The sequence below is a fragment of the Mobula hypostoma genome, chromosome 1, assembly GCF_963921235.1.
Source record: "Mobula hypostoma chromosome 1, sMobHyp1.1, whole genome shotgun sequence".
NCBI classification, from domain to species: domain Eukaryota; kingdom Metazoa; phylum Chordata; class Chondrichthyes; order Myliobatiformes; family Myliobatidae; genus Mobula; species Mobula hypostoma.
The window spans coordinates 140,439,672-140,467,608 of NC_086097.1; the positions used below are offsets into that span (position 1 = coordinate 140,439,672).

General features: G+C 39.0%; 1 protein-coding gene across 3 annotated transcripts in view; it reads right to left on the reverse strand.

Moving 5' to 3' along the window:
- Positions 1–27,937, reverse strand: part of bbs9 (Bardet-Biedl syndrome 9) — a 389,410-nt gene that overhangs the window by 293,826 nt on the left and 67,647 nt on the right. For all 3 annotated transcript variants that reach the window (XM_063039451.1, XM_063039528.1, XM_063039590.1), the window contains exons 11-15: positions 19,925–20,001; positions 19,266–19,316; positions 16,811–16,913; positions 15,887–15,991; positions 5,971–5,985 (exon numbers count right to left, since the gene is read on the reverse strand). In XM_063039451.1, coding sequence (XP_062895521.1) covers positions 5,971–5,985; positions 15,887–15,991; positions 16,811–16,913; positions 19,266–19,316; positions 19,925–20,001 — 351 coding nt within the window. The remainder of the gene's footprint in view (positions 1–5,970; positions 5,986–15,886; positions 15,992–16,810; positions 16,914–19,265; positions 19,317–19,924; positions 20,002–27,937) is intronic.

Sequence of the window (27,937 nt, forward strand, 5' to 3'; positions counted from 1 at the left end):
AATTCAATCTTATTGTAATAGATGAAAAAACTGAGAATGAGCAGCTTTGACTCATGAAATGGAAGGGCTTAATTACTTGCCAATCTCTGTGCTGACTCAACCATCATTCCTGACACTTGTTTATAAGTAACTATTACAAAAATCATTTAATGTTATGCACAAAGGAAATGAAAAAGAATTCATAGATTCAATTCTAGACAGAGATAAATTTCAGAGGAAACGGGTGAAAACCCATTTGACCTAAAGTGAGCATAGGTCAATGTTGAGTTCATTAAGAAATAAAAGGTTCATGTAACCTCTATGGATTCTGGTATAAGCAATGATGCTTTAACCTCAAATAGTTTCTCATATAAAATACTTGCTGTTTCTAGCAAATCTTCTGTTTTTTTATATCCATCTCGCGTTTCAGAGTCACATTTTTAAAAACTGTAATATTTCATTGAATGCACAATACTAAAATGGACCAAACAAAATACGTGATAATTTTAAATCTGGAAAACTGGCCCTGCTAAACCTCACATCACAGCGCTAAGCAATATTGTACCCACATTGTACTGTCTCAGTACTTTTATATTTGTGTGCTGTAGCACTTACTTTTTATTCGCAGTTATTTTGTAAATAACACTATTCTTTGCATTTCTGGTTAGATGCTAACTGCATTTCATTGGCTTTGCATCTGTACTCGGCACAATGACATTAAAGTTGAATTTAATCTAATCAATGACTGATACAAACATTTAAACCAGAGATTTTCACAATTTTACTCCCTCAGTACACAGCACTTAATCCTGATGAGGCCTCCTGTTGCCCAAGCTTGATATTTTCTAAGACTTTCAGTGAAATAATGTCAGGTGGACATTGATCACTATTAACCTTATCGCTGATATAAGGGTTATAGTATCTACAATTTTCATTTTGAGTACTGCTAGGAATGTCACACATCTTTGTAGCAGAAGATGCTCATTGTTCCAAACACATTAAGTGTTGAAGATATATCTGGCCTCCCAAAACCTAACCATGATTTCATCAAAGAGATGGCTTGAAGAATGTTGGTTACAGAGAGGATGGGGAAGGAATTCAAGAGCACCAGATTAAATAGTTAAGTCAGTGATTCGGTGATTGAGAGGATTTTGCTGCAGGTGTAAGTGTTCAGTGGATAGTTCTTCAGGTCGTACAGAGGGAAATTATTACAGATGTAGAGAGAACTTAAACTGTGAAAGAAATTAAATATGACCAAATGCTTGAAGCTCATCACTTGAAGAGATTGAGCATGAATGGTAGTGACCCAGAACACTGTTGATGTTGAAGTGTACCTTGGTGCAGTGTCACATCCAATGGAGGCTCAGTAAGCTAGAGTTTACAGAATGTAAACAATGGGAAACAACAAAGGTAGTAAATACTCAGACGAGGGTGACAACAATATAATGAATGATTTTGAGGTGGGATAAACTGGTTGAGGTACGAATGCAGACAGATTATTTCTGTGACATAGACAACACAAAATACCATGAGCAGAGCAGGACCCCACCAGATGCTAAAAAAAATTGTTTGCACCCCCTCTAAAGCTAATTTGTCTCTTTCACTCCTTTTATATCAACATACAGTACAAGGCACCATGTAGTTTGATGGCTTTACTCTGATTGTTCTAAGATGAAGAATAGGATGAACCATGGTTGATATCTGGAACTTGCTGCTAGAGGAGGAGTGAACCATTATTTTTAGACAGTTAAAGAGGCACTTGAATGAACAAGGTATAGAAGGATAAGGATATGCAGGCAATTGGTGATTAGTGCAGATGGGCAATAAGATCAGCGTGGATGTGCTGGGCTAAAGGGCCAGTTTCTGTGCTGTACAATGGACTCCAAGCAGTTACAATCGAGTTCACCAGGTCAGAGACAAACAAAAATTTCTTCATTTAGAATAGATTAGATTAGATTATGAGGACACGCAGTCCTCTTTTATTGTCATTTAATAATGCATGCATTAAGAAATGATACAATGTTCCTCCATGAATGATATCACAGAAACACAAAACAAACCAAGACTAAAAAAACTGACCAAACCCACATAATTATAACATATAGTTACAACAATGCAAAGTAATACCGTAATTTGATAAAGAACAGACCATGGCATGGTAAAAAAAAAAGTCTCAAAGTTTCTCAAAAATCCCATCATCTCACACAGACGGTAGAAGGAAGAGAAACTCTCTTCCTGCCATGAGCTTCCAGTGCCGCAAACTTGCCGATGCAACATCCTGGAAGCACCCGACCACAGCTGACTCTTGAGCCCGTCCAACAACTTTGAGCCTCCGACCAACCCTCCGACACCGAGCACTATCTCTGCCAAGCATTTCGACCCCGGCCCCGGCAACAGGCAATAGACAAAGCTGAGGATTTGGGGCCTTCTCCTCCAGAGATTCTGGATCGCACAGTAGCAGCGGCAGCGAAGCGGGCATTTCAGAAGTTTCTCCAGATGTTCCTCCATGCTTTTCACGGCTGTCTCCATCAAATTCAGGATGGTGCACGGCCTCCTAATTACAAATACGATATTATTCGGAGCGGCCGCGCACGCTGCATCGCGCCATCTTCTCCTCCCCTCCCCTGATAATACCATGACATTCTCTACCACAAAGTGGTACAAGTCAAGTTGCTGAATATATTTAATACGGGAAAAGATACGTTTCTATGTACAGAAATAATCAAGAGCCACGAGGAGTGCAAGAATATTGGATAGAAACAGATTAGATCGCCAATTGAACTTATTTTGTTTCTACTTTTCCATGAACAACCTTCAGGAAACTGATTCCTATTTGATCAGCAAGGACATACTAGATTGTAAATTCCACATCCTTCTCCATTCACTTAAGTTATCTAAATCTTCCTGAACCTTCTCTGTTTCCTTTACACAGTTTATACTGCCATCTGGCTTTATAATACCAGCAGATCTGGATAGAATACACTCGATCATTTCATCCAAATCACTGAAAACGATTATGAACAGCTTGGGGTCTCCACTAGGCACAGCCTGCAACCTGAAAATAACTTGTGTTCTCTTGTTCTCTATTTTCTGTCCATTCCTCATGGGGTATTATCTCCAATGCCTTGTGTGGCACTTTTATGAAGACCTCCTAAAAATCCAAACACTCGACATCACTGATTAACCTTCATTTATTCTGCAGCCTCCTCCAGCCCTACATTCTAGTTTCTGGATCCAGTTCCATCTGCCTATGATCCACATTTAGCTCCACCACTGATAGCAAGAAAATGAGTGACTCTGCCTTTAGGAGCCCCTAGAATCTCCTTTCAGTTACATTTTTCCTTATCTCTCTAAAATTCTGTGCTCTGTATGTTGCTTTTAAACTTTTGCTGATGTTTAAAAAAACTGGAAGAAATTAAACTGGAAGAAACTGTTGTGAAGGGCTGAAGTAGTCACCACGGGTCAAGTCAATCCTTTGACAGGGAAATGAAATATGGGCCAGAAGCACTGGTGTGAAGCTGGTCGCCAGAACTTCCTTACTCCTTTCCTGTTTTGTCTGCTGGGTCACTCTATTCGATTCACTGTGTTGTTCTAGTTAGCTGACGATGTTAAACACTTAGGCAAACACGGGAAATTACATGCTGCATGCAACAGCAGAAAGTGTCCCTTACAAATTATTTTGTTGACTGAATGTAACAACACAATAATTAAACATAGGGAAAAGGAAAGCACTTAAGTCACATTATGTTCATAGAATCATAGCACACAGAAACAAGCCCTACATCTCACTATGTCCATGTTAACCATCAAGTGCCCAGCTATACTATCACATTTACTAACATCACTTCATTAGCCTCCAATGCCTTGGTAATTCAAGTAGTCAACTATTGTGCATCCTCAAAGATTGTAAGAGTACCTGCCTCTACTACTCTTTCAGGCAATGTGTTCTAGATCTCAACTATCCTCTAGGATAAATCTATGCCCTTTAGTTTTAGGCACCCTCTACAGAGAAAGAAAAAGCCTACTATATTTTCATCATAACTTTGTAAACTTTAATCAGGTTCTCCCATTTGGCCTAGTCTGCTCCAAGAAAAACAAACATGGCCAGTCCAATTTCTCCTTAGAATTGAAACATCCGATCCCAAGTGAATCTCCATAGCAATCACATTCATTCTTTAGTGTATTTACTGAAACAGTGTACAATATTCCAGCAGTGATAGACCAGTGTTTATGAAGTTGTATCACAATATTTCCAAAATCATATTCTATGCCCTGGCTATGAAGACAAGTATCCGGTATGCCCTCTTTACCATCTTAGTCATAGGTGTTGCCACCTCAGGGATCCTTGGACCTTACACCTGAATCCCTGTTCCTTCATATTTCTGAGGACCATACCATTCACTGTGAATTGTATATCCTACCTACTGTATATTAGTCCTCTCAAAGTGCACCACCTTGCACATAACCATCTGCCAACGCTCTGCCCATCTTACCAACTGATTAATATGAATGCTGTAGCCATTTGCACAACTATTCATACCATCTGCAAACTTATGGATCATATCTCCTAAAATAATACCTAAACCATTAAGGGCCTAGGATTGATCCCCGAGATACACCGCTGGTCATAGGTTCACCCCCACCCCCCATCATAAAGGCACCATTCCACCATCTTCTGTCTCCTGTTACCAAGCCTGCGTTGGATCCAATCCTTTGAATCCAATGGGTTCTATATCTGTGGTCCTATCTCCCCTGAGGGCCTTGTCAAAAGCCCTACTGACGTTCATGTTCACTAAATTAACCACACGACTTTCATCAATAGATTTCATCCAAAATTAGACAAAAAGATTTATTAATGTAAGTAACCTGTCAAAGAGAGCTCCTTTTCTGCTGCTTAACTTCTTTCATTGACCAAGATTTTCTAGTTGCCTGCCACTTTAATTCTCTATCCCACTCTGACCTTGCTGCCTTTAGAATGCTATTCTGTTTTGAAACTGCAAAGACAATTACAAATAACAGCATCTGGTCTTCCATCTAAGCGCATTACAGTTCTCAAGAATCAACAGTTAATACACCAGACTGCCAGTTTGTGTCCAACCATGGAGTTCTGATAAAAAAAGTCATCAACCTGGAATATTAACCGTATTATTCTCTCCAATTCTGCTACCTAACCTTCTATCTATTTTCATCGTTCCTTTGAGCATCAGACTTTCAACAATTGCATATTCCAGTTTTGTTTTTTAACTTCCTGTTCTCATTCACCTCTTTCAACCTGTGCTTCTTTTAATCAAATGACCTGTAAAAAGCAAGCATTCACCAACTTCCTTCAGCATACACCACCTGTCTCTGTCTCCTTTGGCCTCCATCCTACTATATAAAGGACCTCTCCGCTTCCCTTCCCCAATCCTCCAACTTAAAACGTGCTTGAACATGCTTGAATCCAAACCTTTCCTATTCGTGATGAAAAGTTATCATCCTAAAAAGTGAATGTTAAGTATTCTCGCTGTAGATGCTGCCTGTCCTGTGAAATAATTCCAGTATTTTGTTTTTAATTTCGATTTGTCATAGTGCCATGAAGTGCCCATGAAGTATTTCCATGAAGCTACTTGATCAGGAGTTGTTGACGAGGCTCAGAATCCCAATGCTATGGTCTATAAAACACATGTACAAATGTATAATTGCATCATGATACAGACAATTATATCAATGCCAACTTTCATCCCATAGATTACTCAATTAATAGCATTAAAATTCACAAGCCAGGAAAAGCCTAACATCAGACACCTCCCTATGAGACTACAAAAATCAAGCTTATTTGGAGCCACAAGAACCAAACATTATCAAGTGCAGAGTGGACAGATAAATGTATAGCACAAGACTCCATTTACATCTATTGAGAGAGAATCTGGTGATTTAAACATCTTGATTGAATTCATTGAAATATACATTCACATTTCTCAATACACAAGTAGTGAAAAGTATTTAACCTACCTTCAGGATTTCGCTCTGATTATCAAAGAAAGCACAAAGGAAAACAGAACTCAGTAAACAACATGCCAGTCATCTGGTTAAAACCAAAACCTGGATATCTTTTCTCAACTCTATCTATTCATACCTTACACTTGTCTTTCCTTTTTGTTTAGACACAACATCACAATGATTTGCGATGGAAAGAAAAGAATTTAAGCCCACTTAATTTCACCTATCCAAAATAATTTGTAATACTTATTAGTCACATTAGCAAACTCTTTACATGGGCCCAATCTAAATTTAAATGTTAGTGTGTTTTGTTTTCTCTATTTTGCTTCAGTACCAACACTTGACTCAATTTTGTAATTTCTATGAATATTTCATTTATTTCTACATTTTCAAATGCTTTTCCCTAGGATCTTCCATTTTTGATATTATACTTTCTTTAAACATCAGAGGCAGTTTGACCCAAGTCTATGCTAGCTCTCAGAGCAATCCCATGAATTCTAATCCTCCACTTGTTTCTCTCAAAAGTACTCTCTCACACATACCTATTAATTTTTGTCTGATTCTCCCACCAGCTACTTACTCCAGGAATAATTTACAGCAGCTAACTAAACTGTCAACCAACAAGACTTTGTGATGCTGAGGCTTTTATAAGGCACTGGTGAGGCCTCACTTGGAGTATTGTGAGCAGTTTGGGACACTTACGAAAGGATGTGCTGACATTGGAGAGGGTTTAAAGGAGGTTCATGAAAATGATTTAAAATCAGAATTGGGTTTAATATCACCAGCATATGATGTGAAATTTGTTGTTTTTGCAGCAGCAGTACAATGCAATACTTAATAAAAACTGGATTACAATGTGTAGAGATATATACAAAATAGTTAAGTTAAATAAGTTGTGCAATAAAAGCAATGAGGTAGTGGGTTCAATGATCATTCAGAAATCTGATAGCAGAGGGGAAGATGCTGTTCATAAATGTGTGTGTGTGTGTGTGTGTGTGTGTGTGTGTGTGTGTGTGTGTGTGTGTGTGTGTGTGTGTGTGTTTGCCTTTTGAGGCTTTGCTCCTTGAAGGTGTTCTGATGTTGGGGAAGCTAGTGCCCATGATGGAGCTGATGGAGTTTACAACTTTCTGCTGCTTGTTTTGATCCTGTGCAGTGGCCCCTCCCCCATACTAGCCAATTAGAAGGCTCTCCACGGAACAGCTGTAGAAATTTGCGAGTGTCTTTGGTGACATACCAAATCTCCTCGAACTCCTAATGAAATATAGCCGCTGTCTTGGATTCCTTATAACTGCATCGATATGTTGAGCCCGAATAGATCCTCAGAGACGTTGACACACAGGAACTTGAAATTGCTCACTCTTTCCATTTCTGATCCCCCTATGAGGACTGGTGTGTGTTCCTTCCTTAAGTCCACAATCAGTTCTTTGGTATTACTGACGTTGAGTGCAAGGTTGTTGCTGCAACACTACTCAACTAGCTGATATATTTCGCTCCTGTACACCTTCTTGTCACCATCTGAAATTCTGCCAACAATAGTTGTCTCATCAGCAATTTATAGATGACATTTGAGCTGTGCCTAGCCACCCAGTCATGGGTGTAGAGAGAGTAGAGCAGTGGGCTAATCACATATCCTTGAGGTTCACCAGTGTTGATCATCAGTGAGCTGGAGATGTTAGTTCCAATTCGCACAGACACTGGTCTTCTGGTAAAGAAGTCAAGGGTCCAGTTGCAGAGGGAGGTACGAAGGCCCAGGTTTTGGGGCTCTTCAATAAGAACTGTAGGAACGATTCTGTTAAATGCTGAGCTGTAGTCAATAAACAACATCCTAACATAAGTATTAGTATTCGGGATCAGGATTAAAAGGCTTATCGTATGAGGAGCGTTTCTTGGCTCTGGGTTTGTACTCCATGGAATTCAGAGGGATGGGGAGAGGTGATATCTCATTGAAACCTATCGAATGTTGAAGGCTTTGATAGAGTGGATGTGGAAAGGATGTGGAAAGGGGGAGTCTAAGACGTTATGACACAGCGTCAGAATAGAGGGACATCCATTTAGAACAGAGATGAGGAGAAATTTCTTTAGCCAGAGAGTGGTGAATCTATGAAATCTATTGACACAGGCAGCTGTGAGGCTAAGTCATTGGGTATTTAAGAAAGAAGTTGATGGATTCTTGATTAGTCAGGGCATGAAAGGATAAAGGAAGAAGGCAGGAGAATGGGGCTGAATGGGAAATGGTTCAGCCATGATGGAATGGTGGAATAGATGCGATGGGCCAAATCACCTAATTCTGCTCCTATATCTTATAGGCTTATGGACATGCACTGATGTCTTTGTTTATGTGGGAGCAAAACATAGCACCAAGGTAAAATCTACACAGCCACAGGAAGAATTTTCAAACTTCATACAGACAGCACCAGAGACTGGAATTGAACCCAAGTCATTGGTCAACAGCTGTATCAGCTGCAGCAACTCTCTGCTCTGCTATTGATGAGTATTAAAGGTGGCACCTATTAAATACCTGCACTAGATTTGTAGTTCATGGCTGTATTTACAAATGTACTCAAGTCAGTTTGCCAATCCCTGTATTGCACTAGGATTTCTGCAGCTTTAAGATAATATTTACCTTAATAAGCAGATGAAGTCTGGGGGCAGTTGGTGGGAAAACAGGGAAAGTAACTTGCAGAGAAAATCAATGGACAATTGAGTTGCTCTGAAAAATCAACATAAGAGGGTTGGACTGAAACTGCCTCTTTTGTTACAAGGAAATACGGAATATAGTGTCCTTTACAAGAAAGGACAATAATGAACCAGATGAGTTTTTAAAATGTCAGACTAGTAGCCTTATGTATCCTATTGCACAACTTAAATTCAAATTCAAGTTACACTGTCCATCTGCTGCAATGGACATTGAACTCTGGATCAATGGTCTAGCTATCTTGATGTCAAACCACTAACTTAATCACATTGCTGTCTTACCTTTAAATTAAATAACACTGCAAACCAATGAGCCATCGGATCAAACAAAGCATCTTTTGAATAATACTTAATCCTGATCTTTTAGCATATGTAGGATAATGCAGTTTAGTTGCAGCTCCCTGTTAAAATCCATTATAGATTTATTTTACTAGTATCTGTTACCTTCTTATAGCAAGATTGTATCATGACATTCAGTTGATTATTCTTTTAACAGTAATACAGAACTTTTTGCAGCAACAATCAGATCATGCAAATGCAGGCATTTTGAACTTCCTGCTGCTGTCATCCCAAACGTTTTTCAACTTTAGAATTCTCATAGGTATTTAACTAAAATCTACCTCCAAGTTCCTGCAATACCCTGAAGTTACACCAATACATCTAACCATTGGAACTGTGCCAATCAGACCTGCGGATGGTTTAGTGACTCCAATCATTTCAATGGTGTGGTCCCAGAGACACAAGCATGTTTCAGGAAATTTATATTCAAAAAATAACTGAGTGAACTTTATCATATTGCAATTGTTTTCATGTTTTCTAGCATTTTATTTTTAACATTAGGTTATTATTTTGGTTGATTTCATAGCAAAATTAATTTTGAATTCAAAGTACAGTTATTATCAAAGTATGTCTACTTTATATAACCTTGAGATTTGTCTCCTTACAGGCAGTCACAAAACAAAGAAACCGAATAGAACCCACTAAAGCAAAAGACTATCAAACACTCAATGTGCAAAAAAAAACAAATTGTGCAAACAATAAAAGCAAATAGCATTCAGAACGAAAGTTCACAAAAGTGAATCACAGACACCGAAGCCAGGCATCACTACAGCCAATACAGAAGCCCACTGGTTGCAGGTCACAGCCTCAGTTCAGCATAGAGACAAGTAAACCTCATGGAGCAGCAAGCTGAACTGGCTCATCTCTTGCCTCTAACCCCGATACCCTGACCTTTTCAATCTGGCTTGGTGCTTAAATCGTCCAAACCTCAGGTTGTTCCTCGCTCTTGGACCTGGGTCCTACTGCTATGTTAAGCTCTCAGGCCTATCCTATGCCTCACCACCTTGATCCACCATACCCAACCTTTTCAATTCAGCTCAGCACTCAAATCTGATCTTTTCTTGCTTTTGGGCCCAGTCTCCATCTCAACTGTGCCTCACCTCTACTTGCCTCCATTCCACCTCACCGAATTGCCTCCAAGTCTGCTCCAGCAATGGCCATACGGTGGCTCATTCCCCACTCTCCGGTCTGGACCCCACCACCCCTCCATTTTGCCTGCACATACTACGCTACAACCCTCCTGCTCCTCCAAGATCAGTTCACACTGCAAAAATGTCAGGTCATTCAGGCGGTTCAAAAGTTCATTTCCAACAGTGAAGTTACAGGCTATTGTCTGCAGTGATAGTTTACAGAAAAAGTATGATTAATAAAGTTATTAGTTGTTTTCTGTTTTATTGGTCACAAGCAAGTAGTTGCTGATCTTCTAAATGACACCTTAAATAAGAATTTTAATAGTATGATTAAATTTTAAATCTCAGTCAACTTCAAAGGCATTTAGCTATCCAAAGATTTTGTGCAGTGTTTCGTGCTGAGACAGCTCCTCTGAGCTAGAAGTAATACTTCCGCGGCTTCACCAGAGCATGTCCCAATACCTCTCTAATCCCCATTTTCAAAATAGTGAATGACACAATTAAGGGGAGTTAATTGATCTTATTTCCAATGGATTCAATTGTTTTAATCCCAGAGTTTCTAAGGTGGTGATGACAGAATGGCAGCAGATGACAAGAAATTTACCCCTCCATTTGAAGACTATCCAGCTACAGCAGCTCGAGGAGGTTTGTGAACCCTGTAGAATTTTCTCTATTTCTGCATAAATATGACCTAAAATATGATCAGATCTTCATGCACGTCCTAAAACTAGATAATGAGAACCCAATTAAATAAAGCAAAAAACATTATACTCATTCATTTATTAATTGATAAATATGACCAACATTACATGTATTTGTTGGAAAACGTAATGTGAACCTCTTGGGTAAGGCCTTCTACAAAATCTATTTGGAGTCAGATGTTCTAATCAATGAGGTGAGATTGGAGGTGCAAGTTGTAGGGATGCCCTGCCCTATAAAAAAGACACAAAAGTCAGGTTACTGACAGAGCCTGCTCTTCTCAAGAAAGATCGGATTATGTGCACCATGCTGCAATCAAAACAACTTTCAGAGGACTTAGAAGAAGAATTGTAGAGATACATGACTCTGGAAAAGACTACAAAAGCATAACTAAAGATCTGAGTGTTCATCAGTCCACAGTAAGAGGAATTGTCTACAAATGGAGGAAACTCAGTACTGTTGCTACTCTCCCTAGGAGTGGGTGTCCTGCAAAGATCACATCAAGAGCACAACATGCAATCCTGAAGGAGGTGAAAATGAACCCAAGGGTAACTGCAAAAGACCTGCAGAAATCTCTAGAAATTGCTAAAGTCTCTGTTCATGTGTCCACTATAGAAAAAACACTGAATGAGAATGGTGTTCATGGAAGGGTACCATGGAGGAAACCACTGTTCTCCAAAAAACATTGCTGCACGTCTCAAGTTTGCAATAGATAAGCTGGATGTGTACCATGTTTCTGGGACAATGTTCTGTGGACAGATGAGACAGAAGTTGAACTTTCTGGCAGAAATGCACACCGCTATGTTTGGAGGGAAAAGGGCACTGCACAGAAACACCAAAACCTCATCCCATCTGTGAAGCATGATGGAAGGAGCATCATGGTTTGGAGCTGCTTTGCTGCCTCAGGGCTTGGGGAGCTTGCAATCGTTGAGGGAACAATGAATCTAAAATTGCATCAATGCATTTTACAGGAGAATGTCAGGATAGTGGTCCTTCATCTGAAGTTTAATAAGACAATGATCCAAAAAACAAGAGTTAGTCAGCAACAGAATGGTTTAAAAAGAAGAAAATTTGTGTTTTGGAATGGCCAAGTCAAGTTTAGACCTTAATCCTATAGAAATGTTGTGGAAGGACCTGATGAAAGCAGTTCATGTAAGGAAGCCCACCAACATCCCAGAGTTGAAGCAGTTTTGTCAGGAGGAATGGTCTAAAATTCCTCCAAGCCGATGTGCAGAACTGATCAACAGTTACCAGTCACTTTTGGTTGAAGTTATTGCTATACAAGGGGGTCAAACCAGTTACTGAAAGCAAAGGTTTACATACTTCTTCCAAAAAATACATGTACTATTGGATCATTTTTCTCAATAAATAAATTAGTAAGTATATACTTTAATTTAATTGGGTTCTCCTTATCTAGTTTTAGCACTTATGTGAGGATCTGATCACATTTTAGGTCATATTTATGCAGAACCAGAGAAAATTCTACAGGGTTCACAAACTTTTTAGCACCAATGTAAATAACGTTGTAAAGAACCAGGTGAACTACTGATTCCTGAAGAACATGATCAAAGTTCAAATGTTCAAAGTTCAATAATATAATTGCCCACTCCCCCACACCCACTGAAACTCATCACTAAGCTCCAAGATCTGGGTCTTGCTACTTCCTTTTGCAACTGGATCATTGATTTGCTCACTGGCAGAAGTCAACTAGTATGGATCGGCAACAGCATCTTGCACCAAAATCAAGAATCACCCACCACTCCAGTCATGTTCTCTTCTCACTGCTGCTATCAGGAAGGAGGTACAGATGCCTTGGGTCTCACAACACAAGATTCAGGAACACTTATTACCCTTCAACCATCAGGCTCCTGAACCATTCATGGATAACATCACTCACCTCAACACTGTACTGATTTGACAACCCATGGCCTCAATCTATACAACTCATGTTCTTAGTATTACTAGTTTACTTATATATTACTATTAGTTTTAATGTATTTCCCCAGTTTATCTTCTTTTGCACATTGGTTGTTCGTCAGTCTTTGTATGTAACTTTTTCATTGACTCTTGTATTTCTTTGTTCTACTGTGAATACCCACAAGAAAATTCCTGTTCATAGAAGAATGAAGGGGGATCTCATTGAAAGCCACTGAATTTTGAAAGGCCGAGAGTGGACATGGAGAGGACGTTTCCAATAGTGGACACCCTTTTAGAACACAGGGAATAGCCAGCGCCTCTTCCCCAGGGCACCACTGCTCAATACAAGAGGACATGGCTTTAAGGTAAGGGGTGGGAAGTTCAAGGGGGGTATTGGAGGAAGGTTTTTCACTCAGAGGATGGTTGGTGCGTGGAATGCACTGCCTGAGTCAGTGGTGGAGGCAGATACACTAGTGAAGTTTAAGAGACTACTAAACAGGAATTTAAGGTGGGGGCTTATATGGGAGGCAGGGTCTGAGGGTCGGCACAACATTGTGGGCCGAAGGGCCTGTACTGTGCTGTACTTTTCTATGTTCTATGTTGATTTTTTTTTAGCCAGAGGGTGGTGAATCGTTGAAATTCATTGCCAGGTAGCTGTAGAGGCCAAGAAATTACGTCTATTTAAAGCAGAGGTTGATATTAAGGGCATCGAATGTTATGGTGAGAAGGCAGGAGAATGGAGTAATGAGGGGAAAAACAAATCAGCCATGACTGAATGGCCTAATTCTGTTCCTACATCTTATGATCATATATGGTCTTACGCTGCCTGACCAACCGAAGGGGTTGTTTGTTGTTCCAGATTCCAGCATCTACAGTCTCATGTCTCCATACGACTAAATTCATTCATTGGGTAGGGAATAGAATATCAAGCAATATACACAAAATGGTGGAGGAACTCAGCATACCAGGTAGCATCTATGGAGAAGAATAAACAGGTGATGTTTCAGGCCGAGAGCCTTCATCAGGACTGGAAAAGGAGAGAAGTCAGAGTAAGAAGGTGGGGGGAGGGGAGGAAAAAGTACAAGGATGCAGGTGATAGGTGAAACCAGGAAGGGAGAACTGAAGTAAAGAGCTGGGAAGTTGATCGATGAAAGATAAATGGCTGGTGTAGGGGGAGATCTGATAGGAGAGGATAGAAACCACAGGAAAAAAAAACAGAGATACATCTTCCTCTGGCAGAAGGAGCTTAGTGCTTAGCGAAGCAGGCTCCCAATCTATGTCGGGTCTCCATGATGCATTGTATGCCACACTGGGAGCACCGGATACGGTAGATGACCCGAACAGACTCATAGGTGAAGTGCCAATTCACCTGGAAAGATTGTTTGGGCCCTGATTTGTACTGAGGGAGGAGGTGCTTCTGATTGCAAGGATGTAATAGGAGGGAGATCAGTAGGGCATGATGAGAGGATAAGGGAATTGCGTAGGGAACAATCCCTGCGGAAAGTTAGAAGTGGCGGGGGGGGCGGGGAGATGCGCTTGATGTTGGATCCTGTTGGAGATGGCAGAAGTAATGGAAAATAATGTGCTGGACAGAGAGGCTGTTGGGGTGGTAGGTGTTGACAAGAGGAACACCATCTCTGGTGTAGTAGCATGAGGACAGACATGTACAAAATGGAAGAGATGCAGGCAAGGGCAGCATTGATGGTGGGGGAAGGAAAGCCCCTTTCTTTGAAGAAGGAGGGCATCTTATTCGTTCGGGAATGAAAAGCTCTATCCTGAGAGTAGATGTGGCAGAGACAGAGGAACTGTGAGGAAGGGATGGCGTTTTCACAAATAATAGGGTGGGAAGAGGTATAGTCCAGGTTCCCATTTCAATTCCACTTCCCTTTCCCATTCTGACATGTCAGTCCATAGCCTCTTCTACTGCCGCAATAAGGCCACACTCACGTTGGAGGAGGAATACAGTACCTTATATTCCGTCTGGGTAGCCTCCACTATGATGGCACAAACATCGATTCCTTGAACTTCTGGAATTGCCCCTCCCCCTCTCCCGTTTTCCTCTTTCACCTTATCTCCTTAGCTGCCCATCACCTCCCTCTGGTGCTCCTCCCCGTTCCCTTTCTTCCGTGGTCTTCTATCCTTTCCTATCAGATACCCCCTCCTCCAGCCCTTTATCTCTTTTACCAATCGACTTTCCAGCTCTTTACTTCATCTCCTTCCCGTCTCCCGGTTTCACCTTTCACCTGCCACCATGTACTTCCTCCCATCCCCCTACCTTTTTACTCTGACTTCTCCCCTTCCTTTCTAGTCCTAATGAAGGGTCTTGGACTGAACCATCAGCTATTTACTATTTTCCACAGATGCTGCCTGGCCTGCTGAGTTCCTCCAGCATGTTGTGTGTTACGCTTTGGATTTCCAGCATCTGTGGATTTTCTTGTGCTTGAGAATATCAAGCAGTCTGTCAGGCTCAAAACATATGAAAGTTTATTTGAGCAACAGCTTGAGTACAGCATACATTTCCGATTACTACATCACAGGAGTATGTAAGAACACCAGAGATTTACAAGGATGCTACCAAGATCAGAGAATTTCAGCCACGAGGACAAACTGAATAGCCTGGAATCTTTTCTTTCCAACAGTAGTTTTTTTTAAATCCTAAAACTATGTATACATTTTATTGTGTATAAAATTACAAGAGGCTACACAAGGAGAGTGGATTTCCCTTTGCAGAATAACAAAGTTGCATGTACCAAGGACACATGCTGAAAGGATCTGAATTCACTCATTTGAGATGTTCTGGGACTCATTGTCAGAATTCCCTACTCCAGAGGACTGTGACACTGCTTGTCACTCAGTAGATTCATAAAAGAGATCAATATGTTTTTACATATTAAAGGAATCAGACAATAGGAAGATCGGTTGTAATTTAATTAAAATAATTTTCCAGAGATTACAACTTCAATGTTCAAGTATTTTATTTTGTCAATTCTGCTTTTTAGAAAATTTAAAGACATTTATTAAATGTTTAAATTATAGATGCAGTCAATTCTAATTAATCCTAATTTACTTTGCAAGCTGATTAAAGAATCAGTGCTAATAAGCAGTTCAAGATTGGCACTTGACAGTGAAACAACAAAACTTGTGGGTACCTGTTGATGTACAATAAGAAACTGCAACATCTCCCCCGAGTGTGGCAGGTGGGAAGCTCTCCTTTAAGAATACCGACAGCAAAACACTCTTTGATGTCCCAGGTTCTGAGAAACAATACAGCATCATTACCTTCTTCCTCAAGCTCAATGTAAGAACAATTAAATCCTCTGCACTCCCTGAGTGCGGACTTTGAGAGAAGTTATTAAAAGTTGTATCTCTACTAATATGAATTTTTGAATATTTGCTGGAACTACATTATCTTGCGGGAGGAAGCAAAAAATTATTTAAGTTTGTTTCTGAAATGCCAGAACTTCTGAAATTTCAGGAAACCTCAAAATTCTCTCAGGTCTTCTGCCTAAACGAATCTCCAAAACATTTTCAATCAGTTTAACTTTACTGTTATGTGCAAAACTAATTCAGGATTATAATAGCATAATAGTCTGAATTTACTCAATTGTTACTAGATCATATGTTTTCCTAATCTTTCAAAGATCAGACATCAACACCAGTTTGCATTACAGAAATTAAAAATCAGAAATTTAAATTTCAAAATATATTATTTCGCTATTAATATACTTTAGGAAATTTTTGTATTTAGATAATTCTTCAGGATTATGACTTGCTTCCACTCCAGTCCAGAAGTGAACATTTACAAAAAATAATCTTTTTTATTTTAGATACAATCAATTTGACCTTACACAAATTTAACTTGCAAGCTTTATTAAAATATGTGAACTCCATGGCGTTAACATTATATAAACCAACAGATTTGATTAGAATTAAACAGCCACAAAAATAAACCAATTCTAATACTTTCAATAATAGCTAAAAATTGAAGAGAAGCCAACCTCACACTTCTCATATTAACAGCTTCAGCGAAGTTGATCCAGAACTGATGTGACGAGGTCACCCAATCTACTTACCTATAGAAGAAAAGCCCAGTTGGTCCTGAGTTACTGCTAGTGGAGACTGCACACAAACTGACAGCTTCACATCCTGAACAGCTAGTCGGCTCCAAACCGTCACCTAGGTTTTAAAATGAATACAGAATTATTGCAGTCTTTTCAGGTATCTAATCATTTGCTGACTAAAAATGATAGTGTCCATTTGGGCTATCACCATGCAATATTTAAAGGTTATAAACCATGTTTAAAGATTATAGACCAAGATCAGCACCTAAGCTTTTTCAAGCTTCAGTTGACTGAGAGCATAAATTCATTGTTAAACAATGGCACATAGGACACAGCTGCAGGGAAGCTCAACTGGGGAGAGTCTCAGCCGGCTGAGCATGGAACAAAAGTGATGGAGTGAAGTGAGAAGGGGCTCATTAGAGAGTTAACAAAGGGTCAAGTGTCTCCTTTTCTGCTGCATTCCCTATATAATGCCAAAAGGCACTCTTAAAAATTTAGCTGTCAAGGTGTAGTAGCAATGCCTCATTAATGCTTATAAATTACAGCATATGTGAAATCTTTTGACACATTAAGATTTGCAATGTTGGGAAATGCATTCCTTCCCTCATCTGTGGCACCACAGCTTCCTAGCATTTTAAGGTATGGCATAAGAGAGTAAAGCTTCATTGCAAATATAAATCACAAAGTTCAATGTTATGAGAGTCAATTAGAAAAGAGAAAAATGGAGTAGGTGGAGATTGCAGATGTGCTGCTGGAGAATCACAGACAAATCCAGGGTAGGGAAGTATTCCAACACTGCAACATGGCCAAACTAAGTCAATGGAACAAAATTACATTAAATGCTTCTGAGACAGCTGTGCAACAGGTGGCAAGCGAGGCTATCACTGGGGCCTTGACAATCTATTCAAATCTTCTCTGTCTGCAATTGAGAGATCAAATTGACTAGAGGACTGCAAAAATGGTACCTTAATTCAGGAAGGGCAGAAGGGAAAAAACAGGTAACAGACCAGATCAGTGGTAATGAAGACACTGGGGAAAAAAACCTGAGGGACTAGATTAATTTTCACTTGGAGGGGCAGTATTTGACCAGGAATGGTGAATATACTTTTGTTAAGGAATATCCTGTCTAATTTGATTGAATGGTTTGAGGTGCTGGGAAACTGAGACAAATTAAAACAATGCAAATTAGTACCAAATTACACTAGTCCAGTAGACAAGTTATGATCATAGGGTATGGAAACAGGCCATCTAGGCCAACTCATCCAGGCCAGCTAAGGTGCCATCTCAGCTAGTTCTGTGTTTGGCCTACATCTCTCTAAACCTTTCCTACCCCTAGACCTTTTACATGTTATTGCTGTATCAGTTTCAAACTACATTTTCCTGTCATCTTGTTCTATATACTGCATATACATCCCCACCTCCATGAAGTTGTTGGCCCTCAAGTCCCTTTTAAATCTTTCCTCTCTCATTTAAGCCTATGCCTCTAGTGCTTAGTTCTTTTCCCCTGGAAAAGAGACTGTGCATTCAGCTATTCTATGTCCCTCATGATTTTATAAGCTTCTATAGGTCACCCCTCAATTTCCTTTGTATCAAGGAATAAAGTTCTACATTGCCCATCCTCTCCCTATTACACAGGCCCTAAAGTCCTAGCAACACTCTTGTAAATCTTCTTTGTACTCTTTCCTGCTTAACAACATCGTTCTAAAGAGGGTAACAAAAACTGTGCACAATACTCAAATTAAGGCCTCAAGCACATTTTGTACAAATGTAGCATCCAAACTCCTATACTGAGTGCCCTGACTGATAAAGACCTTTTTTGCCAAATGGCTTCTTCACCACCATGTCTACCTATGACGTCACTTTAGAGAATCATGTACTTGCACTCCTAGGTTTCTCTGTTCTAAAACAAAATCACCCCAAGTCCCTAACATTCACTGTATAAGCCCTACCCAAATTTTGAATTCTCAGTTTGCAACTGATCTGAATTGAAAGCCATTTGCAAATTAAGATTCCCCTGTAAATTTTGATAACATTCTTTGCTGTCTATGAAACCATCTATTTTAGTATCAATTGCAGGCTTACTAGCCATGCCTGTACATTCCCACACAAATAATTTATTTAAATAATGAACAACAAAAGTCCCACAACTGATTTCTGAGGCACATAAGTTCGTTAGTTCATTTTTTAATGAACCTCAAGTACTCAAGAAAACATTTTGTTAGGAACCTGGGAAGTAGATTATCTGTTCCCTTAGCACTTGAAATAAACTGGCACTGGAATAGAGTCAGACAATTAATTTCCATAACGACTGACTGGTCTCCAACTCTACAATTCCTCACTGCACATGACATCTTGCAATAATATTATACTAGGTTTAAATGGTCTAATCCCTTACTTGTCTTTAGTCATACAAAACTAATTTTATAAGTAACAATTCCCCAAGTAAATATAAACAACTGTACAATACCTTCAATGAGATAGAAGGAACAGGTACATCGACAGAGTTGTCAGGTGCTTGCTGTTTTTTTTTTAAAAAAAAGGAAAATAATGTTCATTATGGTTCATTATTTTAAATCCCAATGTTAGCAACCAGTACTTTAATAAGCAACAATAGTACACTATCTATAAAATACAAAACAATCCATCCATGCAAAATAATTATGGGCTCGGGTCTTACACCAATGTACACCTCAAAAGCATAGGGTACACAGAACTAACATGAACCTGATATACTATCGCTTACATCGCATGCTCACATCCCTCTTTCTAAGATGCTTGTTCATCTTTTCTGGTACAAACAGATGTCCTATTTATGACAATAAATTTTAATACCAATTTTCTTTGGCTTATTTTTAAATGCCACACACGATGGAGCCTTCAAGTGAGAAATTAGACAGGTAGGATCTACTTGTCCTTAATTAAGTAGTAAAGATGTTGTCTTTCTTCACCAGCTGCTGAACAAAAATTCAACCACAAAGCACTTTAAACATCCATGGGAAATTGCAGTTTATAATTCACGTGTTAACAATGGATTTTTGTTTTCACTACCCATCACATAACATGGCCAGTCGGTTCCTCAACTGGTTAAAAGAAATATTATGACAAATATTTATTAGTTGCACCTACAGAAGCTGCATCCAGACTGGGGGAGACGACAACAGTCACGTTCAAATCATCATTGCTTTCCATTTTAGGCAGAATATCTAATGAATAAAAGGTACAATTTTGATTAAGATGTGGAAAACTAATATTTAACAATGAAATTTAATCACATTACCAGAGATGAAGCTAATTTTCTTTCATCCAGAGTAAAAAGGGCTGATGAATCTAATCAGTCACATCACTTCATGGTGAAAAATACAAATGTTATCATTATGTGTAAAAATGGACCAGAACTGGGAGTCAGGACATCCACTACTGTCTAAAGAGAAGAAAGTTGATGAACTGTGCATTTAAACGTGACTTAGGAAAACTACTCCAGAAATGATATTTTGCCATATGCTCTTAGAAAGGACAAAATAAATTGCCTAATTCATGTTTTTAAATTCATCCACAAAAATTGAAAAACAGATGTAACCAGCAGGGCTGGTATTTCTATCTTATCCTTATGGTCCTTGAACTGACAGGCTTGTTACACTATTTCAGGAGACAATTAATTGCTGAGATCTGGGGTTACACATATGCCAGACTGGGTGAGAAATGCAGATTTACTTCTTTCCAGCAAAATGATCCAGGATTCTGATTCTGATTCCAATTCTGATTCTACAAACATATTTCAAATCATAACTTAATAACTTTTAACTTCCAGAAATGAAGGTTCATGGAAGTTACAGCCATTTGCAAAAACACTGTAATTCGTGATTTGGATTAGCCATATATGACCACTGCTCTGCTTTTGCTTTTCCCTCATTTTGCCTCTGACTCTCCTACCTCTTCTGGCAGCAACTTCCAGATATCAACCACTTGCTGTTAAAAAATAATTACCCTTCAGGCCCCTTTTAAAATTCCTCCTTCTCATCTTAAATTTAGGCCTTCTTATTTTTGATATCAAAGTTCAGAGTAAATTTTATTATCAAACTACATATATGATACCATATGTAACCTTAAGATGCATTTACTTGTGCACATACTCAATAAATCTATAGAATAATAACCATAATAGAATCAATGAAAGACCATCCAACTACGGTGTTCAACCAGAGAGCAGAAGAGAACAAACTGTGCAAATACAAAAATAAAATAAAATAAATAAACAATAAATATGGAGAACATGAGATGAATAATTCTTGAAAGTGAGTCCATTGGTTATGGACTCACAACCATGTCGCTATCATATTGCTACTATGGGAAAGAGATTCTGACCATATGCCCTACTTGTGCCTTTGTAATTTTACTAATGCCTGTCAAGTCACCTAGCAGCTTCCTTCACTGCAGGAAAACCAAGCCCCTTTTCCAATTTCTCCCTTTAACCAAGATCTTCTAATCTTGGCAACAATTTTATGATTCCCCTTTGAACTCTCTCCAACACAACCACAGCCTTCTTATAGTGCGATGACCAGAAATGTACATAATACTCCGTGTGGTCTAACCAGTGATCCATAAAGATGAAATATAACATCCCAATATTTCTATTCTGTGCTCTGACCAATGAAGACCAGCATGCCATATGCTTCCTTCACTATTCTATCGACCCACATTGACACTTTCAAAGAATTATGTCCTTGAAACAGAAAGTCCCTCTTTTCAATAAACACTCATTTGTGCCTACCATTTACTAGTATGAGCCCCATCCCTTTTTGGCATTCCAAGATGCATCATGTTGCACTTGTTGAGATTAATTCCATTCACCAACACACTACTCAACTTTCCATCTGATCTATGTCTTGCTGTACTCTTAGAAATCCTCATTACTCATAACACTACCAAATGTCATGTCAAGCACAATGATTCATACCTCCTACATTCATACCAAAGTCATTGATATACATTGTAAGAGTTCCAGCACTAATTCCTGCATTGCACTTCGGGTCACACAGACCTCCAATCAGAAAAGGATCCTTCCCTCACTATCCTCTAGTCATATCACCAAGTCAATTTTGGATCCAATTGGCCAGTTCATCTTGGATCCTATGTGCCTAATCTTTTGAACCAGCCGACGATCTAGGACCTTGTTGAGTACTTTATTAAAGTCAATATAGACAATGTCTAATACCCTATCTTCATCAATCTTCTTAGTCTGTGCCTCAAAAATTCAACCAATTTTTAAGGCAGGATTTCACTGATCAGCCCTTGCTATCCACATTCTAAATGTAAATACATCTTGTTCTTTGGGATTTTCTTTGATAATGTTCTGAAAGTTGATACAAAGATCATTGGCCTGAGTCCTGATGAAGGGTCTCAGCCCAAAACATAGACTGTTTATGCTTTTCCATAGATGCTGTCTGGCCTGCTGAGTTCCTCCAACATTGTGTGTGTGTGTGTGTGTGTGTGTGTGTGTTGCTTTGGCCTGAAATTACTGGTATGTACCTGCTGCCCTTCTGGCACCTCACCTGTAGCTAACAACAATGCAAAAATCTCTATCAGGGCCCTAGTTATCTCATCTTTTACCAAGGATAGCTCTCATCTGGATCTGGGGATGTATCAGCTCTTATGTGTTCTGTGAGAACTAACTGTTCTGCCTCCTTAATATTGACTTGCTTCAGATTAACCATGCACCTCTCCCTGAACTCATTATCTTCTACCTCTTCAGTGGAAGATCATGACTTATGAACTTGATTAAACAGTCAAAGAAATCACCAAAAAGGTCAATGAGGGCAGAGTGATAGAAGTGGCCTATATGGACTTCATTAAGACTTATGTATGGTAGGCTGCAATGGAAAGTTAGATCATAGGGGATCCAGGGAGAGCTAGCTCACTGGATATGCAATTGGATTGATATTGGGAAGTAGATGGTGGAAGGTTGTTTTTCTGATTGGAGGACTGTGATTAGTGATGTCCCTCAGGCACTGGTGCTGGGCTAACTGCTATTTGTCATTTATATCAATGACTTTGATGATAATGTACAAGCAATATTTAGAATGTTTGCAGATGACATTAAAAGGTGTGGCTTCTGAGACAGTGAAGATGTTTCTCAAGACAGGGATCTTACAGAGAAAGTTATAAAGTGAAGTGCAGACAGACAATGAGGTTCAAAGCTATGTTCAAAATAAATTGCAAGAGTTCATCTTATTGTACAATGAGACTGTTCAATAGTCTCATAACAACAGGATGAAAACTGCTCGAGCTTGGTGGTGCAAGTTTTCAGGCTTTTGTATCATCTGCATTATAAGAAGAGGGAGAAGAGAGAATGTCCTCTGAATACGTTGGCTGCTTTACTGAGGCAGTGAGTCCATGGAGAAGAGTTGCTTCGTCCACAACTATTTGCAGTTTCTTGTGGTCCCTGACAGAGCTGTAATGTATATGAATGGGATGCTTTCTATGGTGCATGGATAAAAGTTGGTGAAGAACAAAGGGGATATGCCAAATTTCTTCAATATCCTGAGGAAGTAGAGATGCTAGTGTGATTTCTTAGCTACGTGGTTAGACCAGTACAGGGTATTGGTGATCTTAATCTAAGGAACTTGAAACTCTCAATCCTTTCGGCCTCAGCACTATTAATTTAAAAAAGTGAGGGGGAGAGCTTCAATCAGAATGTGAAAGGCTACTTTTCACTCAAAGAGTGGTCAGTATATGAAATGACTGCCAAAGGAAGTGAACAAGGAGATACATTAACAACATTTAAAATGAACTTGGACAGGTACAAGGACAGAAAAGGTTTAGAGCGGATGTGGATGAAGCATGGGCAAATGGGAATCCTAGTCATCACGGACCAAGTGGACTGAAGAGCCTGTTTCCATGCTGTGTGCCTCTATACAGGTCTAACACTGGGGGAAAATAAACAGCCAAGACTGATGAAAGAGGTAAAGCGTGACAAAACTACAAAACAAAAGACTAGCACACATCTTGGTAAAGGGTAGATATACACAGACCATCAAAAATTGAAGAGCTACAAAAATAGAGTTCAGACTTTTTGGCTCAATAACACACTTTTTACAATTATATTTTAGGAAAGAGTTCAAGAACAATGTGGGGCCCATAAAAATGAAAAAGGTAAATGAAAATAAGGAAATTATCAACACTAAGCACCAGAATGCAATAGCATTCTACATACACAGAGTAAAAAAAAATTGAATTAGTGGTAAGTACTCACCAGAATCACCATGTAAATAATGTTAATTAAGAAAATAAAAGCACTAAAGAGGAATAATTCTGCATGGCGACACAGCTTCCATTCCAATGATTAAAAGGATTAAATGAGAATACGATGGAGGCCCATGTTATATTCTGGCAAAGTTCTCTCAATAAAAGAATCATGTCTTTAGGTTAAAAAGTTATTTATGTCACTTTGCTTTTTAGGAAAGGTGGAAGGGCAGATCAAGAAATACTAGACCAAGTAGCTTATACCTGTTGTCAGGGAACTACTATGTAAAGACAAAACATTTTGAAAAATTAGTTCTTCAGACAGAGATAGCACTGATTTGCAGTTCATGCCTGGTAAGCCTGAATGAACACTTTGAAGAGATGACTGTAGCAGTGTACTAGGTTGTTACTGATAGGAACTACCAGAGAGAATTTGATTGTTTTCCTCTTAAAAAGACCGCCAGCTAAAGCATTTATCTAAAAGCAAATTATTGACTTGGTTTAGAAAAGTAGCTAAGTGGCAAGGGACAGAGATGAGAGGTAATGGAAAGGTCATCATATTGGCAGGATATGCATTGGAAACACAGTTAGTTACAATTGATGATTAAAAAGCCATATGGCTAAGTTTCCCAATTACATAACAATGGGTGATAACACAAGCTACCCAAGATGGAAGTATTTATCTTTTATCACCTTTCAGTGTTTTAAGTAAATGTTCCCAGCTATAATTTCAGCATTAGCAAATGTAAGGCTTCTACATTAGAGTCAAAATGGCTAGAGACTTTCCTAAATGGTGAAAATTTCTAACGAATGGAAATCCAAAGATACTTTTGGTGAGGAAACAACATCAGAATCTATCATTTGTGGCTGACATCATGCCTCATCAATTATGTGTGCTTCCTGTATGGCCATTGCATCCCACAAATCCTTGCATGTCCAAACATTTATTGCTCTTAGTCTGAAATGTACCCATAACCTATGAGAACAGAATTCCAATGATTTATAACAATCAGAAATTTCTCTCAACCTAGTCCAAAATGGTTGACCTCCTTGATGAGTGACTAACTTATCTCTAAATTCTTCAGCTAGAAGATACAGCTCTTTAGCTTCAATCTCAGCCGAAGTCTCAGTATCAAAACTCAACTAAATTCTCCTCCCTACTGAATTCAACTGGTTAAAAAAAAGCAAAACAACTTGAATATCTCCTTATAGAACAACTTTTTACCCCCCAGGAATTGTCCAAGTTTATCTATGCTGCATTGACTCCAAATGAATATCATAAATGATTGTACCAGGCTATTCACTCTCTCCTTATTTCCCAATATAATTTCACTTATGTCAATGTGTAAGGACCCAAATGAACTTCAGCCACGTTTTCAGTTTCACACCTCCATTAAATATTTTAGTCTGTTGTTATGCTTCTTGCTAGATTTTCCTTTACTTTAGCAACATCTTGATCATTCTTCACTGAATTTTGAAATATTCCCATCTCTCAGCTTTCTGCCCTTTTCCACAAGGCTTATCCTTTAATCTGTACGCTCTTCAATTTTATTTGCTAGTCATAGTTGGACTATGACTACCTGTTGGGATTTTCTCCCTTAAAGGGATATGGACTGTTGTAGCTATGCATTAGTTCTTTAAACATTAGCCATTGCATGCTTACTGTCACACTTAGTGTAGTCACCCAATGTGCTATAGCCAATTCATGCCTCATAACTTTGTAGGTTGTTTTGTTTAGATTTAAATCTGATTTCCAATTGAATTAGTTCACATTTAATCTTTACCTAACAGGAGTTCACTGTCATGTTTGTATACATTGTTGCATTGACAGAATCAAGTTATTTTTACATCTATTTCGGTGCATGCAGTATTATCAACTTGTCATTTAACTTTCTACACTCACTCACTGGATCTTTCCCGTCCCTTCTCACGAGTGGTCCCACCAAAGTCCTGGTGCCAGTTCAGCATGACTTCCTTATGTTTGTCTACACGCCACAATTCCTTTTCCCTTCCTAATTGCTGGTGGTACCTACATGGAATCATTATAAAGCAAAGGCCATTTAGTCCACCTGCTTTCCACACAGCAGTCCATTCACTCCTATTCTCTTACTCTTTACCTTTATAAATTATTTTCCTTGGGCCTACTGAATGCCTTATTTATTGTTTGCACTACCCTTTCAAGCTATCCATCCAAATCATCATCACTGTTTAATAAAGGTTTTCCTCCTTTGCCTTTTGTGTTCCCCCCCCACCTTTACTTTAAATTTATCCTCAGTTATTGAACCATCTGCAAAATAAGAACAAATTTAACTTCGTTTACAATCCACCAAATCTCTTTCGATATTCCCTATCCACAGAGAACTACAACTCCTCCAGCCTAACCCTGCAATTTAAATCCCTCACACAGCACCCCAATCTTCTACATCCTGTCCAAGACCTTCGTTTCCTTCATAGATTGTGTTGTTTTACAAAGACCCAACTTACCTCTGTTTATGAAGACCAGAATTCCATAGGTTTTATTAATTTTGTTCTTAGAGGATTTACGCACATAAGCACAACACCTCCAAGTTTCGTATCACATAGAACAAAGAACAGAATAGTGCAGTACAGGAATTGGCACACTGGTGCACCATGTTCATGTCAACCGTGATGCTAAAATTAAACTAATCCTATCTGCTTGCACATGATCCATATCCTTCCATTCCCTGCATATTCAAGTGCCTGTCTAGATGCCTCTTAAACATCACTTCTGTACCCATTTCCACATCGCTCCTAGAGATATTCCTGTCACTTACCACCTTCTATGTATAAAAAAATTTGCTTCACACATCTGCTTTAAACTTTCCCCATCTCACCTGAAACCTATGCCCTCTGTCATTTGACATCTCCATCCTGTGAAAAAGACTCTTGACTAGGTGCCCTGTCCATGACTCTCATAATTGTATACAGTACTCTTCTATCAACTCTCCCCTCAGCCTCTGACACTCTAGAAAAAACAATCCAAGTTTGTCCAATTTATCCTTAAAGCTAATAATCACTAATCTAGGCAACATCTTGGTGAATTTCTTCTACATCCTCTCCAAAGCCTCATCCGTTCCGTAATGTGGCAGCCAGAACTGCACTCAAATATGTTTAGATGCACGAGGCACCTTTTATTTAGAAGTCAGAAGATTCTTCATCAGTGACTCTAAGGATTTGCCATTTACTGTATACTTTCCTCTTACTTTTGAGCTCCCACAGAGTTCCAGTCAGAATGCACCCATAATTACTACCCTTTGTATTCCACGACAAAGCAAATTGTCAAATCTAAAGTTGTCTGCAAATCTTCACATTTTATTTTGCACATCCATATACAGTTCCTTTATTTAAAAATACAGTGATGATCCCTGTAGAACACAACTGCCTACCATCCTGAGTAACAACTATTTCCTACAGCTTACTGCTTTGGTTGAGAGACTATCTTTTTCTGCTGTGTCACTGACCTCTTTATTCCACAACCCACAGATTTGCCTACCAGTTTTTCCATGCAAATTGAAAGCCTGTGTCACAGAGGTCAGAGCTGGGTCCCCTGTTGTTAGTTATCTTTAATTAATGATTTGGATAACAATGCTGTTGATGTGGTAAGTTGAAGATGACACAAAAATTGGTGGTGCTGTGGACAGTGGAGAAGACTGTCTAAGGTTACAATAGGGTCTAGAACAACTAGGGAATTAAGCCAAAAAATGATAGATGAAATTCAACTCTGACAAGTACAAGGTGTTGCATTTTCATGAGTTAAAGCAGGACTTAAGTAATAAATGGCAGGGTCCCTGTTCTGTGTTCTATCCTAGTACACATATTTCAAAAAACTTGTGACATTTGTCAAACTTGATCCTTCATGAAACCCTGAAGACTTTGCCT